The 17318-nt window shown below is 44.9% G+C and overlaps 2 protein-coding genes across 3 annotated transcripts; both read left to right on the top strand.

Moving 5' to 3' along the window:
* The first annotated feature begins 87 nt into the window (after positions 1-87).
* Positions 88-6636, top strand: MGP (matrix Gla protein). The gene is made up of 5 exons (XM_058805546.1): positions 88-155; positions 2771-2921; positions 3707-3742; positions 4895-4970; positions 6258-6636. The coding sequence occupies exons 2-5, from the start codon at positions 2861-2863 to the stop codon at positions 6397-6399; spliced, it is 315 nt and encodes a 104-aa protein (XP_058661529.1). The 5' UTR covers positions 88-155; positions 2771-2860; the 3' UTR covers positions 6400-6636.
* A 3102-nt stretch (positions 6637-9738) lies between these two features.
* On the top strand, positions 9739-14783 carry LOC131558086 (osteocalcin-like). 2 transcript variants are annotated; one of them, XM_058805681.1, is made up of 5 exons: positions 9739-9904; positions 10390-10425; positions 12597-12666; positions 13914-13960; positions 14037-14783. In XM_058805681.1, exons 1-5 carry the CDS (start codon positions 9838-9840, stop codon positions 14210-14212), a joined length of 396 nt encoding a protein of 131 aa, XP_058661664.1. In that variant the 5' UTR covers positions 9739-9837; the 3' UTR covers positions 14213-14783. The 2 variants fall into 2 exon arrangements, with proteins under 2 accessions (XP_058661664.1, XP_058661665.1); XM_058805682.1 differs by having other exon boundaries at positions 9771-9904; positions 13914-14763.
* Positions 14784-17318: the final 2535 nt, after the last annotated feature.

Below are 17318 nucleotides of genomic sequence, written 5' to 3'. Positions count from 1 at the left end.
GGTAGCCTGGGGGTGGACCAAGAGTGGGAGAGGGGAGGAGTCACTGATCGATGCTAATGAATAAAAGGTCCCTCTTCTTCGGTCCAGGGTGCAGGACGCCAGGAGAGCTGCCCCCTGAGACAAGAGCTGCAGACTGACAGGGAAGCAACAGCTTAGTGAGTATTCAGGGACTGCCTTGCTTTTCCTGGACAGCTGCTTATTATCATTGCCTTGCTGGTGCTTCACCGCTGTAAAGTGTCAGGAGTGATTGCTACAGCATGTGTAGTGTTGTGATTTTCCACTCCAGCAGCAGACACATCAGGGCTGCTTTTCTGAGCCCTCCTTTATTTGTGAGTCTACAGAGATTTCCCTGGCATGTGCAGATTTGTCTTAGCTCTTTTCTGTATTTCTAACCAGTGGATGCTGAAAGAAAGCAGAGGGATTGGGCTCACTGTGCTGCATGGTATGTTACCCTCAGGGCAGCCCACTGCTGCTGAGTAGGGGAGATGTGTGCTGGGAAAGCATGGAGTGCAGGGGGGGCAGAAAGGAGTGCTTTAGCAAGAGGAAAAATTCCCCGAAGGAGATTTGTTGGAATAGGGATGTGTAGCTGGCATGCTCTTTCATCCCTTGAAAAATGTATTGCTTCTGTGGTAGCAAATGAAACATTGGGGTTAAAGTGGTGTTTGTGGCTGTTCTCCTGTGGTTGATGGCAGGGTATGCTCCAGGCATTCTGGGATCAGAGTCCTCTGAAATGCAAGCAGAGTCTCCTAGGGAGCAGAAAGCTCTGCCCTGAGTGAAGGCAAATAAAGAGGGTTTGGCTTGAAAGCGTGTTGGAATTTCTCACTGGGCAGCTTCACTTTCTTTCCAAAGTACACCCAGCATCTTCTTTCTGTGCCCCACTGCTTTCCCACTGGAGTCTGTCCTCCAGCCTCTCCCTCATGTTTTTCTTTATTAGCAGCTACTGTACAAGACGTTTGGGAAACCTATAAAATTCACATTCAACAATAAGTCCAAAACTTCTAAGTTCTAAGAAATGAAAAGGATCCCAGAGCAGAGAATTTCCTTAAAGAGACTGGAGTGGCAGGGCACAGAGTGGCAGCAGCAAAGTCTCAGTTCCTGTTTCACCTTGTGTCTATAGCAAACTTATAGCTTTTCCCCAAGTTTTCCTCTTCATTTCAGGCTAAACTCTAAACAGGCAAGAAGTGGATGTGTATGGGGGGACCTTGATGGTGCAGGACTGAGCTGCTCTTGACATGAGATGAAGTGCAATTCTTTCTCTTTGGGCTGAAGTTGAAGTCTGGTCAGTGTTTCTTCTTGAGATAAGAGGCTTCAGGTAAGGGTCATGAGTTTGACATTGAAAGAGTAAATTGCGAAGCCCAGAGAAATATTTCTCCAATGAATTTCACTCCTCACTGATTAAGTGTTAGGTTCTGGCTAGATGCCCCAGTGGTTCTTGGCAGTGTTACCTTCAGTGTGGCTTCACGGATTGGCCTCTGAAGGTGACAGCAGTGACAACAGCACAGTGGTTTGGGGAAAATGGTCTGCAGCCAGGGTGCCTTCACTTTGCATCCTCTCAATGAGAAATCCTGATACCTGCCTATACACAAAGACAAAACAGGCAGTAGTCACAGCTTGGATGAGACACAAGAATGGTTCCTGTGGCTTAGGTTCATCTCCAGGCAGTGTGTGGGGTTCCAGCCCCATCACTGCCACTGGGAGGGCTGGCAGTCAGTGGTGCCCACCTCCCTCCCTACCTTGCCTCCAGTAAACTCCTTCCCTCTCACCCAGCAGGGACAGCCATCTCTGTAACTCCTTTTCTCTTTCACTGCTTTCTACTGTTCCAAGAGCTGGAGAGTGGAACACCCCATGTTTTGTCCATCTCTGCTGCCCATGTTATCGGATCCAGTCAAACTTTTCTAGGTGTTAAAGGCAAGGTAATTCTCCCTGAGACTGCTGGCCTCGAAGATTCATCCCAGATGAAAAGCCTTATGTTGGCTTGTTGCTTAAGTGCCCATGAGGCAAGGACTGCTAGTGCTAGACCAGAGAGGGAAATGTTTGCCTCTGACTCCACCAAGATGCTGTCCTTTGGGCTGCAAGAGGAGTCTGGGGTCAGCCCCACAGTGAGAGCCTTCAAAGATAGAGTTCTGGGTGCTGCTGTCATCTCAACGCAAAAATAATGATAACACCAGCAGAGGGATTCTTTCGGGTTGCTTCTTGTCACTCCTGAAGCAATAAAGTAGGAGATGAAAAGGGGCAGCAGGTTGTATTCCTCCTGTGATAGCTGGCAGACTGACATTGCAGCAGAGGGCAGCTGGAGAGAGGGGGACTGAGCGGGACAGGAATGTTTGAAGCCTCATGCTCCATGTCTCCATTGGCAAAGCTGACAGAAGAGTTGGGCTTGTTGTATACAGACAGAATATGGTGAAGGCAAAGAGAGCAGATCAGAGGAAAAATCAGAAAAACAAACATTTATATTTGGGATCAACACACACCTCTGCCTTTGGGGCCCTGGCAGCCTGTGAAATTCCTTCCACTTGCCTAGGCCAGCTTTTCTGAGTGTGGAGTGCTAGTGACATGTTTGCCTCTGGATCATGTCCCCCAGCCCTGAGCTATGAGGGGAAGGGGGCATGCCCCTTCCTTCCCAAAACCTAATCCAGTCTGCTAATAGAGGATGTTTTGTAGCAGCTCCAAGAAGAGTGTGTACCAGCTAGCTGTCACCTTGCCCAGGCTCTTTCACAGGCTCCCTCCTAGCTCTGTTTTCATAATAAACATTCCACTGCTAATTTTGCAGTCAGCCCAGGATCTCCAGCAACCCTCAGTGAGAAGAGAGCAGAGCCCAGTGAGAAGGACAGAGTGAGAGGTTGGTCCCTGCCCTGGCACAATGCGCGCTCTCGTCGTCCTTGCGCTCCTGGCTGTCCTGGTGCTGGCTGCCACTTCCTATGGTAGGTGACCTTCATTACTGGGTAGAATGAAAACTCCCAACCTGCAGACATTTATGAGTCTGTTCAGATGTTTGTTATTTAACTTTGTGCCTTCTTTGCCCTTAACTTGATCTCTTAACTGCTTTCCTGCCCTTGTGTCAGACCCTCCTAGCCCTGATCCAGAGCTGTTACCTCCAGCCTCTGGAATTCATGGTCCAGGATGCTTTGATCCCTTCCTCTCTGCTCCAGCTCACCTCACAGACTGCTCCTCTTTTTGTCCCTTTGTTGTCTGAACTATGATAAGACGGCTAATTCTTAATTATTTCTTGCTAATTGGAAGATTTTCCTTTTTCCTTTGGTAATATCATCCCCTTTTCCTGGTGAGGCACACAGTTCCATATTGGTGGAATTAAGATGCTGCTTCATGCAAGAATCAAGTGCATTTCACTGTGCTTATCCATTCTCTAAGAACACATGCAAGCTTTGAAGGCAAATAGGTATCCTATCACTGTAGAGTCAGGAGCAGAAGGTGAGGAACTGTGCTGGACAATCCGGCTGGATGACCAAGTGTGAGTCTGGAAGCACTGACTAAATCACCAGGTAGCTCTGTATTAAACTCCTGAGCACTTTAAACTCCTCATATAAATTCTAGGTCACACCACTGATCCCTTTCTCTTCCTTTGGACATGTGCCTTAAAGCCTGGCTTGTCTTATTTCTGTGTGTGTTCCATTGACCTGTGGTGTATGAAATACTGAATCCCATCAATACAGTGTCATAATACATGTTTCATTCTTTCTTTCCACAGAGTCCCATGAGAGCATGGAGTCCCATGAGTATCTCAGTAAGAGACTGCTTTACTATTTTATTGAATTTGAAGAGTGCTACAGACATGTCCCAAGATCATTTACTTGTACTCCTACTAGGGATAAAATAGGTAGAACAACTGAGCCCAGGGAAACTGAATTTACTGAGTGATGGAGTTTCAGAATGAAAAGGGAGAGAGTTCAAAGAAGACTTCACATGTTTTGGCACAAGCTCATACTCCTATTTTGCATAGAATATAATGAGAATTGGAAAAAAAATTTAAGAACAGAGCTCAGGTCTCTGTTACATGTACCAAAACCAAGTTAACTGACTCTAAAAAAGGGCATTGCTCAAAAAGCTCTGGGATGAGCATGGAAAGAGCCACTCTAGAAGCCACATACAGAATTTATTCTCCCCCAAGTACAAGGAGAGCCTTACTCTAAGCACCTTGGAAGCAGGCAGGGTGTGTGAATAGAAGGGATCCTTTGGCTGGAAGAGAGAAAGAGAGTGTCACAGGAAAAGCATGAAAAGGGTGAAGCGTCTCACTTTGGAACAAGCAATATCCTGGAGAGGTTAGAGAAGAGGTGAATCAAAATTAAAAAGAAATTAGGACATTTGGACATCTGGAAGAAGGACTTCACAAAGCAGACAGTTAGCAACAGAAAGACACGTGACATCCACATGCTCCTGAACTCTGCAACAGGACTGTGATGTTTCTCAAAAATGTCAGAAGGAACTTTCAGGCCCCCCAATCCAAAACTGCCACACAAACTTCTCAATGACTGTCTAACCTTGGAGGCAGATTTACTCAGGCCCCTCCTATGCACAGTTTCACCGTTCTTGTGGTTCTTCTGAGTGTGCTCAGATGTCCCATGGTCTGTGTAGCTTGGTGCCTACCTCTTCTGGGCCAAGCTCCACTCAATCAGAGGGGCTGTGGCAGCAAAATCACAGTAACGTTCCTCTGGGTGGTCTGAATAAAAGCAGCATGGGTACTTCTGTACAGGCTGCACTGGCCACTGACAGAGCCTGTACATGAACCAGCCAGGGGACAGGAGGGAATATTAAAAAGTCCTGGATTTAACTGTACACAGGAGGGCAGACAAGGAAGCTGTTCTAAAGGAGGAAGCCAGCTTTTGTTGAACTCTGGCATTGACAAAGTGCCAGTCTGAATAACCCCTTGCTTTTTCAGATCCCTTCCTCAACAGGAGAAGGGCCAGTGACTTCATACAGTCTGACACCAGGCTCAGAGGCATCACTCAGGAGAGGTATGTCATGGCCTCAGGAGGCTGAGCTTGGGAGTGGGGAGACATTCCTCCTAGCCAAGACAGGCTGTTAGCAGGGGTGGCAGCCATGGTGACTGGTGAGAAGCCTCAGTCTCTCTTTTAATGTGAGGTACCATTTCAGTCCCCAAACCCAGGAAAATCGAGAATTCAGATAACACAGAGCAGGTCCTTTGATTTGGTGACATGTCACATGCTGAGAAGACTAATTAATTTTTCTGAAGGAAGCACCAACAGAAGGAGAGAGAATGAATGTGGGATAGTCCAAAAGAAAGCTCAGTTTGAGATCTTTTTTTAGTCCTCAGCTCTCATGCAGAACTTGCATGACCTTTTCTAAATCAAAGGGCCATCTGAGGGCCTCCTTGCCTCATTTATAAAATACAGGGATAACTAATTTCATGCCTTATTCAAGGCTTGTGAAAATAAAGATTGAAGCACAGAAATAATCTCTTAGCAAGGCATAAGGCAAACCTTCTCCTCAGTACCAGTTGATCCCTTTGCAGAATATTTCAGGTCTTTCTTCTATGTATATGTTTGGGAAAGAGCAGAAGAGCTGCAGAGATCAGGCTGAGGAAGGCTGCAAAGGGAGGACCCTTCCTCAACTTGAGGCAGGAGCCATTCCCCTCTTCCTATCACCTCACTTAGCCCCTAAATAAAAGGTTGCCTGAGGAGGTAAAACATTCCTGCTATAGTCCCTGGGTGTAGTAAACACAGAAGCTGGTGTGCTAAGAGCTCTGTAGCTGGATGACGGACTCTGATGGTGGATCCTTGTGGAATTTTTCATCACTCGGGGTCACCAGTTGTGGTGGTGTTCACTGGGGTCCCAGGATGAGGGAAGAGACAAGAATCTTGACTCCATATTTCAGAAGGCTGATTTATTATTTTGTGATATATATTATATTAAAACTATACTAAAAGAAAGGATTTAATCAGAAGGCTAGCAAGGAATAGAGAAGAAATGGAATGATAAAATCTTGTGACTAACCAGAGTGTCCGAGACAGCTGGGCTGTGATTGGCCACTAATTAGAAACAACCACATGAAACCAATCACAGATCCACCCGTTGCATTCCACAGCAGCAGATAATAATTGTTTACATTTTGTTTCTGAGGCCTCTCAGCTTCTCAGGAGAAAAGATCCTAACGAAAGGATTTTTCATAAAATGTGTCTGTGACAGATCCTTAATCCAAGCGAGGAATTCAGGACAGGAAAGGGCTGCAGAGAGATGTTTAAGATGGCAGCGCTTACCCCTCTTCTCTCCTGCCTTTCCAGGATGAGGGAGCGCAGTAAGGCACACTACGAGCACCAGAGGGAGCTCTGCGAGGACTACTACCCGTGTGAGATGTACGCCTACCGCCACGGCTACCCCGCTGCCTACAAGCACTACTTTGGGGGCAGGAGGAGGACTAAGTAAAGGATGGCCTGTCCCCACCCTGGGGCCTGGAGTCCAGGGTATCCTCCCCAAAATTGCAATGGCTCTGAAACGTACTCAGTTGCTTGTATCCCTGTATGTTATCCTGCCTGCTGCTTCTCTCTCATGTAGCCATGGATTCTGACACTGTGTTAATTAGCGCTGAGCTGATGTAGCAGAGATCACAGAGAGTTCAGGATGTGGGTGTTTACTACAAAATAAACTGCTGGTTTGATACTATCTTCTCATGAGTCACAGTATTTTGGAAGGGGGGTACGCAATTTTCCATGAAGGAACTGGATTTGTGTATCATACATTCTGTTGCAGATTATGGGGAAAAATGTCATTACCTGGCAAGCATACGGCTTTGGAAGAACCTATAATGTTCTTGTTCCAGATTCTACAAGTAGCTTCTTTCAGAGGTCACTGGACAGTTTCAGCTCCCAGTCTTAGTCTAAAACCAGGGGGCTGTTCAGAATGTGAACACACTTTTTGAAAATCAAATCTTTCCTCAATTGGGGAAACAAAATCCAGAAGGCACTTATTTAATCTTTAAACGAAGTCAGAGTGAGAGTTGGTGACAGAAAAAGCCTGTAAATTGCCTTTTGTTTATCCAGCTACCATCAGGTCCTGATGTTAGGTGCTCCTTCAGAAAGGAGTGTGTGGTCCAGACTTAAATTTGTATTTCCTTTTGCAATCCCCTTTCAAAACCCTTCCATTTGAAACTACTCTGGTAGCATTTGAAAGCTGCAGAAATCAAAGCTGGAGAGGGGCTCCTGCTGGTAAATAAAAAGAAAAAAAAAATTCCAACGTTTGGGGTCAGGCCCAACTTTGTTCACATAGAACAATTTCATTTGACTGTTCACAAATGATTTGAAATCAAGATGTGGCTTGACCCTGTGCACAAGTTACTGAGCCCTCCTGCACCTCTGAGGAGTGAGTATGGCTGCATTCTGCTCACCATCACCAGGGCCTTTCCCCAGGCCAAAAGGCACCAGTGCTGGCATGTCCAAGAATTCCGTGCTGCTCTGGGCTTGACAGCAGCCGCAGCAGCTGGGACACGCCTTGGTGAGATTTGTGTGGGAGACATAACTTCCATCTCAGCTCCACACAGATGGTTTCAGCACTCACATCTCCAGGCTTACACAGGCATCTGCAAATTATAGAAGCTGGAAAGATCCATGGCATGCAATCAGTCTGTGATGTATAAAGTATCCCAATGTTGACTAATCTGTGAAATTAAGTCTGGAGCCAAATCTACCTGGCTCATTAGAAACATGCATCTCCTTCCAAAATATGCTTCAAGGTTTGCCAGCTTTGAAACTGAATATGATTTATTTATTGAAAACACTTCTGATAGGAAACTCCACCCTGACAGTTGCTAAAGTTTTGTCCAGAGGAGAAAGTGAGAGAGAAATAATTTTAAGGAAAAAAAAACCTGTACAGATTAGGTATATTCACACACACTTGCTCTCTATGTGCTCAAGTAGGTGAATCTTGCCATCACCAACCACAGCAAAATCACATATGCTGAAGTCAACAAGTCTGCAATGTCTGGGTTTCACTTGACACTGCAGTGACACCACCACAACAGAAGGGACAAGGTCTAGTGCTATCTGGGTCTGTGTCCAGAAATATCCAGTGATTCCAATCCCCAGTTAACCAGTATAAATAATGAATAACACCAGAGATTTCTGTGGGATTTCATTAGCATAGGCAACAACCAAACAGATTTAAGAGACTACATGCCGGTTAGAAAGCTTGGGAAAAGAATGGAAGGATAAATAAAGCTGTTTGGATTGCTAGAATTGTCCATTTATATATTTATATTATTTCAAGTATTCATATGGAAGCATAACTTTCCTAGAATACCTATTATTTTTAGATGTTTATTTACTTTTTAACTGTTGCTCTTTTGCTGGAATAATATATATACAAGACCTTTTGCTGGACATCATTAGTATATATATTCAGCTTTTCTGACTGTAGAAAAGTTAACAGGGACAAAAGTTAGGGTTTATTTTAATCCTGAAAATTCTCTAAGCTAAAAGACAGTGTTTCTAAGAATTGGAAAAATCCCTAATGGCTCTGATTTTCCTTGGAGCCTCCTAAACTTTACTTCTGTAGCCCTGCCCAAGGATCTGAAGAGAACTGGATATGAAGTGGAGAAAGATTATATCTCTGCTACCAGAAAGAATGAGCACACTTGATTTAAAAAACCCACAAAACTACCCAAACTTGGTCACCTGATCTGTTCAGCCAGGAGGAGATCTCATTGCAGTGTTCAACATCCTCCTAAGGGGCACTGATCGCTCTCTGGTGATCAGTGATAGAACCTAAGGGAACAGCTGGGACTGTGTCAGGGGAGGTTTAGTTTGGATATCAAGAAAAGGTATTTCACATCCAGAGGGTGTTTGGGCACTGGAGTAGTCTTCCCAGGGCAGTGGTCACAGCATCAGCCTGACAGAGCTCAAGAGGAGTTTGAATAATGCTCTGAGGCACAGGGTGTGAGTCTTGGGTATCCTGTAAGGCCAGGAGCTAGAGTTGATGATCCTTGTGAGTCCCTTCCAACCCAGCATATTCTGTGATTCTGTGGTTCCCATGGTCTTTGTGGGATGTGGCTTTGGTAACTTGGGTGGTGAGTTTGGGGAGTGTGGGGTTATTGACACATAGCCCATGCAAGGCCCTTGTTGTACCAAGTAACTTTAGCACTTGGGTTCTGAAGAATAAAACACTTTTGGAGTCTAAACATCTATTTGACTATTAGACAAGAGAAGCCAGGATAAAGCTTCTAAATTATGAAGATTTCCAGGAGAAAAATAGAAAGGTTTTCCCTCAAACTAACTTCCGAAGTTCCTAAAAGTATAAAAATCTCATCTCTACAAAGTGATTTGGTGTAACTGTGAAACTGTCGGTAAAACTACAGTGTTTGCCCTATGCAAACTGATTTACAGGTTTCTTTACCCTCAGGGTAATGAGTCAAGGTGGGGTGGAAGAAAAGGTCACCACTGTGTTCAGTCTCATTTGAGAAACTCCACATGAGAGAGCCCCATCACGTGAAAAGAATTGCTCTACTTCAGTGTGTGCTGGTCTCTCCCCTGGCTTTCCAGCATGACAGAATGACTTTCAAGTTTGTAAGAAAAATGATTTTTTAAAATCCAGTTGTTTTTCTTCAACAGCCCCATTCAAAACCTCAGATAACATCTTCTGGAAATGCCCCGAGCCATGAGATGGATGCCAAAATGACTGCCAGGACCCGGTATCTCCCAGCCCAAAGGACGGGCTTTGTTTTGGAGCACACACACAGGAACACAAGCCAGACCCCTGATCTCTCCAAGAAATCACAGGATATAAACTGCTGCCCAAAAGCAAGCCCCGGAGAACTTCAATAACCTCCAGGAAAGCTCTGAGGTTAGGGAGACTAGCACAGCCAAAGAAGACATGAGGAGTCTGCTGGCACTGCTGATCCTGACTCTGGCCCTGGCCGCACTCTGCTGTTGTGAGAAAGGTAAGGGGACATCTTCCCAGGAAGGCTCTCAGAGCTGCTGAGCCCTGCAGCTTGCTGTCAGCCTCCCTCCAGCCAGGGAGAGGCACAGAGCTCTGGGGGAGGAGATCACCCCCAGTCATTGCACAGCTTCAGGTCTCTGCTGGAGAGTCACGGGTGACAGAGGGCTTGGCAACAGAGACCCCCCATCTTCTGCTGGGCATCTTCTTCCACTGGTCAACACCCACTCACCCCCACCTCCGCTGCATATTGAATTGCAGCAGGGAATTTGAACATTTTTAATATGTTTAAGATTTCAACTGGTTTATCATTTAGTCTCTTTCTAAATGATGGGTGTTAATAAAATCATTTTGGGAGAAACAGAGCTTCTATGTAAGTGGGGGGAGCAGGATCAGTCAGTGGTGGGATTCAGTTACAGAGGAGGATGACTCAAAAGCATAGAAGGACTCACAAGCAGACTCCTTTCTGTCTGTCTGTCTGTCTTCCAGATCCCAAAGAACCCTCAGGATCTCTCAGTGCTGACAGTGAGTATACCATTCTGCCTGATGCTCAGCTTCATTCTCCTGCATCTGCCTTCTTTCTCCCCTTTGACAGGTTCAAGGGCTGAACAAGAACCATGCTGAGTCCCTCTCTAACTCTTCCCCTTTCACTCCCTAACTCTGCAGTCCCTGAGGGGCAGGAGCACGTGCAGCAAACAGAGCCCCTCCCGTGTAAGCAGTGACAGGAGGGCAGCCAGTGTCCCTGCAGCAGCAAGGCCAGCACTGCTCACAGTGTGCAGGTGGTTGGCAGAGCCTCTCTGCTCTGACCTGCCCTCAGAGACCTGCCCAGAGCATCTGCTCATCCCCAGGCTGCTGTGAGAGCAGAGGCTGCCCACATCAATGGGTTGTGACATCCCTGCCAAACCCAGCAACAAGGAAACCCTGAAAGGGGGGGGCTTCCTTGGCTGCTCCTGAGTCCCTCCTGTCAGGTCACCTGGGATGCTGGGATTTGCACACCTTGGGTTGTTCACAACTTCTGCAGCAAGCTGATCCTGGCAGAAATCTGTATGGAAAATCCTTTTTGTTCTCTCACATCTCTCCTTTCTCACACTTTAAAGGATAACATTGCTGCTGAGAAGCATGAAAGCTGGTATTTTTCCAGTGAGCCAATACAAACACAGATTGGGAAAGAGAAAAAAAAGATGTAAAGACTATTCAGGGAAAGGTGATAGTTTCTGACAATTCATTAACTGGCAATTTCTGTGTAGTCAGTATTTTGATCCAGACTAAAGCTCAGTTTGCTTGAGATGGGGTACCTCTCACCTCCAAAGAGAAACACAGCCAAACACTCCATGATGATGAGGGAAGGGACAATCCCCACCATCTCCCCACAGGCAGAGATCTGAGAATCTTTTTCCCCCAGAGACAGCAACAATTTGGCAGTTTCCAGGCTGAAATGTGTATTGGTGTGCTGCTGCCTGTGCTGCTGCCTCTGCTGCTGTTGTGGGACCATCCCATGGAGTGAGGCTGTGCTGCGCTGAGCCCTGGCTGGGGCTGGGAAGTGGCTGTGCCTGGTGTTTGTGGGGGTCCTTCACAGCACCATGGTGTTGGCACAATGACAAATCAAGGCAGCAAAGAAGAAATCTGCAGACATAATGTGTTAGTGGAGAGCAGGGGCAAATGCTCTCATGGCTGAAACATCTCTCATGTTCTCCAGGTTCTGAATGCTGGAATCTTTACACATCTTGGGTGAATTTCTCACTGAGTGATGTTTACTGTCACTATTTTATACTCTTCATCTTTCACAGAACTCTGTACATGTGAGCACTGGTATTTCTGTGGGCTGCCTGTTGCTCATGGCTCATTGGAGGCGCTTTAAGGTCTTCTGGTTGGTATCCCACATCATTCTCAGTCAGAGTCCAGACACAGAAAGGAAGTCAGAACTCTAAAATTAACTAGGCCAGGGAGAGAGGGTGCCATTCTCCTAATTTTGTTCTTATTCATATTTTATGCCTTCTGCACATTTGCTGCAGATGCAGATTATGGTGTGTGATAAGGAAGTGGAGTTTATGACAGAAAAAGCCCTTGCTTCATGGAGATGTGAAGGCTGCAGTGAGGAGGGAGCTTTGAGTGGACAGTGGGATGGGGAGAGATGAATGGACCACTAGGATGGTTTGTGGAAGTCATTTGCTTGTGAAGAAAGCAGATTCTGCTTTTCAGAGGTTGGACTAGTGTAATGGACATATTTTATGAAAAATCCTTTTAGTAGGATTTTTCTCCTGAGAAGCCGAGAGGCCTCAGAAATGAAATGTAAACAATAATTATCTGCTGCTGTGGAATGCAACAGGTGCATCTTTGATTGATCTCATGTGGTTGTTTTTAATTAATGGCGAGTCATGGTCCAGCTGTCTTGGACTCTCCGGACAGTCACAAGATTTTATTATCATTCTTTTCCATTCTTTTTCCTTGCTAGCCTTCTGATGAAATCCTTTCTTCTATTCTTTACTGCAGTTTTAATATATAATTCTCTTTTAACATAATGTATATCATAAAATAATAAATCAGCCTTCTGAAATATGGAGTCAAGATTCTCATCTCTTCCCATGCTGGAGTTGCCTGCGAATTCAACATTTGGTGACCCTGAGTGAGGATCAGTTCCACAGACTGGTCTGCGTTTCAGTGCTGCATCTCTAACCTGACGTGCTCTCTCTTGGCAGGCATCAAGATCAAAAAAGAAGTTGCCAATGCCTTTGTGAAGAGGAAGAAGAGAGCCAGTCCTTATGAATGGTAACAGCTCAGGAGCTGGGCTGAGAGCTGGACTCTGGACCTGCTCTGAAGAGGGGGTGGGAAGGCCATAGGGCATGACAAGGCATTATTCTGTTGTACATCTATATTATTACCTTCATATGTTGAAGGAGAAAGGCTGTAGGAGACATTCAGTAATGGAAAAATGGTTCTTTTTTCATGAAAACCCATTTGAAGGCTCATAGCTGGACTCTAGTATTCCTCCCAGGGAGAAAGACAGCACTACTGTGCTAGCCATGGAGACAGTGGGATACAAGTTAGAAGCTGCTCCAACCTACAGGGTCATCAGAAGGAATTTTTAGGATAATGAAAATCACAGAGCCTTGGTCATTGCCTCTGGTTTCCCACAGAGGAACAGCTTTTCCCACAACAGCTTTGTTGCAGGAATAAGACTCGATCAGCTTGGCTGTTCTTTCTGAAGCTGTAGAACATATATTTGCTCGTGCCAAAAAGGAGGCACAAAGATTTGGAGAATCCCAGCTATTTGAGAAATTTCAGGCAATGCAAGGAAGTTCTTCATACGTTTCATGGAAGAGGTTGTTAAGCTACTCTTTCCGATACAGAAATGAAGTAAAAATTCATGAGGTACTGGTGGAATTTCTGTGATGGTGTATACAGTCTTCAGGAAAGATTAACCAAACATAGAAGAGGAATTGAGAATGACATTCAAAGTGTACAGCTAAGACTGTACACTTTGGATGTACAGTAAAAATATTTGGACTTTCTTAGCCTGGCAAAAAAGAAAAGAAAAAACTACGTGAGATAATGCTCCTGTATACAACAGACGTGAGGATTGTTAGAGAGAACTGTTTAAGCTAAAGGAAAATAATGGCTAGTGGGCAAAAATAAAGGTAAGCAGGAAATAATAAAATAAATATATAATTAAATAAATAACAAAGGAAAAAATTTCCTGTGTAGGTGGGGAATGAAATTGAAGACAAAAAAACAAGCCAGATCCTTACAGCTTCTGTGGTATCCTTTGCTGATAAAACCTCAAGAGCAATTGATTTAATTTGGGTTCAATCCCATATTTCCCAGCATTGATCAAGCAGCCTAACTCTGTGCAAGCAGATGTTTAACTCAGCATGACCAGTGCTCTGCTGGGTCTCCCTGGAGGATTGCAGGGAGCATTGCTCCAGAGGATCACTTCTTTCCTGTCAGTGTCAGGTGTATGAGCAGTGCCCAGTGCCTGGGCTGAACCTGCAGAGTGGTGTCTGTGTCTCCTGCAGGTACCTGGAGTACTACAAAAGCCCGATGGAGCAGATGCACGAGCGCTGTGAGAACTACCCCCCCTGTGACTATCTCTCCGACCAAGTGGGGTTTGCCCTGGCCTACAACCGCTTCTTTGGCAGGTACTGACCGTGGGAAGGTCTCTGCTCCTTTGCTTGGAACACTACAAACCCCGCAGGAGAAAGAAACTGTGCCTGGGAAGGAGAGAAGGAAAGCATCTGGACTGGCATCTTCTGTTGTGTCCCAACCAGCTGGAGCACCAAGGCTTGGATTATCCCACTTGTTGAGCTTCCATTAACTTTCTTCCTTTCATCAATAAAGTCTCTCTTCAAACAACTTTTATCGTATTTTGAGCTTCACCAGAAGACCCTGTCTTATTTCCTTCCACCTGAATCCCTAGCACACAATATTTGGAAAATAGGGATTAATTTCAAGAAAACCACTGCATGCCTTAGAATCATCACTAGATCTCTTATCCTCTTCTGCAAAATACAGGAGGGTTATGGAAGAAGAATGTCACAGTGTGTGTAAATGTGATGGATCTGATCCTGGGATGCTCGCTGTGAAGAAAGAAGAACACCTGCCTCCTGCTCCAATTAGTGGGAAAGTTCAGTATTTTCATGTAATATAATCACATTAAATATGCATCACAGTAGGATCATTTGTAAAGATAGAAGCGTGCAAACACTCTTGCATAGATAGCAATCAGCTTCTGGTACACTCTTCTGATTACTCTGTTATAAAATTTGCTGTATAGCAACAATAAATAAATAAATCCCAAAAAGTGTGTTTAAGGAGTCCTTTTAGATGATCCCAGCATTTGTGTACTGCTTTTCATGACTGTAAAAAAAGACTTTGAATTATCTTGGTTTTTCTGGTTATTTTTGGTTTTGGTTTTGTTTCTTTTTTCCCAAGCGGCTCCTAGTGAAACTAAAAATACCCAGCAGAACAAAAGAAAAAAACAACACACAAACCCTCTTCTCCTCTGTTGCTTTTGCATTTATGCTTGAAGTACCTAGACAGCTAAAAAAAAAAAAAAAAAAAAAAGAAAAAAAAAAAAAAGAAAAGAGTGCTCTAAACATTATGAAATTTAAAAAAAAGAAAATTTGTTCAAGGATGGATTGAAATTGGGGCAGTGTTTTGTTTATTCAAGACAATTGGTAGCGATATATATATTTATATATATATATATATATATGTAATGTACATGTGTTTTTATCCACATATTGTCTTCCCTCTGCACTACTTCATTCTGTCCCCTGGCATTAATATTATACCTTAGCAGCTTTCTGCATAACCTTCCTAATTTACTCTGTCAGCTTTCCTTCCCTGAGGGGTGGACAGCGGATCACACCTCCAAGGACAGGGACTGCGGATGCTCAGGAAACTGGCAGAGTCAAATCTCTGGTTACATGTGAGCTGGTGCAACCACCCTCAGCTGCTCACTGCAATAAATTCTGCTATGTAAGGCAGGCTGGTCTGCTGCTTCTTTCTGTACAACCTTTACCTGAGGTAAAAGAGATGCCTGGAAGACATGGCCTGCTTTTGTGAAGCCTGCAGAGCAGGAACCCAGTGCGTGAGGCTTCCTTCTCCCCTCCCATGCCCCAGAGTGAATTAGAAATGATGACACTGAAATTTAGGTGATAGGTTCAGCACTCTGTGACACTGAGGGAGAGGAGGGCCAGAAAAGCCTTGTCCTGCAGTAAGGACACAGGAGAAGTCTGCAGAGGTGGCTGCTTTGCTTGGCAAGCTGCTGTGGCTTGCACTGCTGACACTGATTTTGGCCAAAGAGAAGACAATAAATGTCTTCTCTGCAGGTCTTGATCCAACGCCCGTGACTGGTTCCTCTATTGACATAAACTAACGGGGCTTCACTGCTCACAGTAAAATCCTCCTCTGAACGCCATCTAGTAAAAATTAACAGAGTGCTTCATTGAAAATAGTGAAATTTTTGCTTGGAAAAACACCAGAGAGATTAGCAGAATCCTAATATCCAGTGTAGTAATAGAATAGGGGTATTTTGATTGTTGTATGCTTTTGTTAGCACAAAAAGTTTCCTGTCTCTATTTGCATCTTTCTGTTAGTTTTATATTTTTTCTCTCCCTTTCAGTAAATATTTTTTTCAGGCAAAAAGAGTTACACCCGGAGGCCTCCATTATGTCATCTTCTCTGTGTCATCAGATCTCTTCATGGGCTGAAGTCATTAAGACCTTTGGGGATCTGAGCACTCAGGTCGCGTTACAAATTTACTGCTGAAATGGAGGAATTCGATTGTCGCTTGGTCAATGCAGCGCTAAGCACCGCCACAAATCCTCTGCTGCCATCTTTCGGCCTTTGTATTTGTTGTCGTTAATGATAACGCGTTTGGAAATAGAAATTCCTGTCCTCCTGATTCCCTTCATACGAAACATTCACTTACAGGTCAGAGGGGAAAACCAGGGACATAATTTACAAACGGATTATACGCAGCTGAACTGACATTTTAGTGGGGGTGTTTATCATGCCTGCCAAGCTCCCAAGGGAGCCTGGCCCAGTTTAGCTCTGTTTTATCTCCACACAAACAGAGGTGGAGTTGCCTTTGAATAAATTTGTGAGCCCTCCTGTGAACTCGCTTTTAGCAGTCAAACAACCACTTTGTGAAATACAGCCCAAGATAACAGAGACATTCCAGGATAGAGTCTGCATCCATCACTTCATGGCATCATCTCATGTCACCTGCAGCAACTGCTTTGAAAGGAGTCCAATATGAGACCTTTATGTTGCCCCCCACCCCATCTCAGCAATATTTTGTAGATGCTCTGTCCACTGACTCCAAGTAGCTTCACAAACCTCCCTTATCTCAGGGAATCACTCCATGTCTGGAGGTGCCTCCTTCACCCAAACTATCATTATCAGGCCATGGAAAATGGGCTTCACTTTTCTGTAGTCAGAACCAAAGCCCTGACAGTTCTTGGCCTTTTTTCCATACAGAAAAGTTATCAGAGGCCATGGGGCTCTGTGGGTGAATAACTCACTGCCAGTATTTGGAAGGGTGTCCAGAAAGCAGCTGCTAGAGAAAGGTTTGTCTCAGCACAGGATCTGCTTTTACACACTCATTTTGGCTGTGCCAGTGCAAACAGTCCAGCAAAGTACCACTCTGCAGTGCTGTAGGAGGAGGATTGGCAGCACAGGAGTAGAAAGCAGGGGGCGATAAGGAGGAGGAGAGTTAGGTTATCGCTGCTTCCAGATGGGATCCCAACCTACATTGCACTTCTGTGTTGGCTTTATCAGAGTCAACTTCTTTAAAAGGGCTTTTAAACTCTTAACCAAGGAGCAGTCACCCTGACACACCCCTCCTCAGGGGGAGTGCCTTAGACTTCTCCAAGCCATGGTTTTCTTCCTTTTTGCAAGAACAACACCAAATA

This window comes from Ammospiza caudacuta, chromosome 5 (genome assembly GCF_027887145.1).
Source record: "Ammospiza caudacuta isolate bAmmCau1 chromosome 5, bAmmCau1.pri, whole genome shotgun sequence".
Taxonomy (NCBI): Eukaryota; Metazoa; Chordata; class Aves; order Passeriformes; family Passerellidae; genus Ammospiza; species Ammospiza caudacuta.
This window is presented reverse-complemented; position numbering and strand designations above follow the sequence as displayed.

Excerpts from the sequence above, each read along its gene's own strand:
- LOC131558086 (XM_058805681.1), top strand. The coding sequence starts at position 9,838 with ATGAGGAGTCTGCTGGCACTGCTGATCCTGACTCTGGCCCTGGCCGCA. Across the intron at positions 9,905-10,389 it reads ACTCTGCTGTTGTGAGAAAG|ATCCCAAAGAACCCTCAGGA; the intron begins GTAAGGGGACAT and ends TCTGTCTTCCAG. Across the intron at positions 10,426-12,596 it reads AGGATCTCTCAGTGCTGACA|GCATCAAGATCAAAAAAGAA; the intron begins GTGAGTATACCA and ends CTCTCTTGGCAG.
- MGP (XM_058805546.1), top strand. The coding sequence starts at position 2,861 with ATGCGCGCTCTCGTCGTCCTTGCGCTCCTGGCTGTCCTGGTGCTGGCT. Across the intron at positions 2,922-3,706 it reads GCTGGCTGCCACTTCCTATG|AGTCCCATGAGAGCATGGAG; the intron begins GTAGGTGACCTT and ends TTCTTTCCACAG. Across the intron at positions 4,971-6,257 it reads AGAGGCATCACTCAGGAGAG|GATGAGGGAGCGCAGTAAGG; the intron begins GTATGTCATGGC and ends CTGCCTTTCCAG.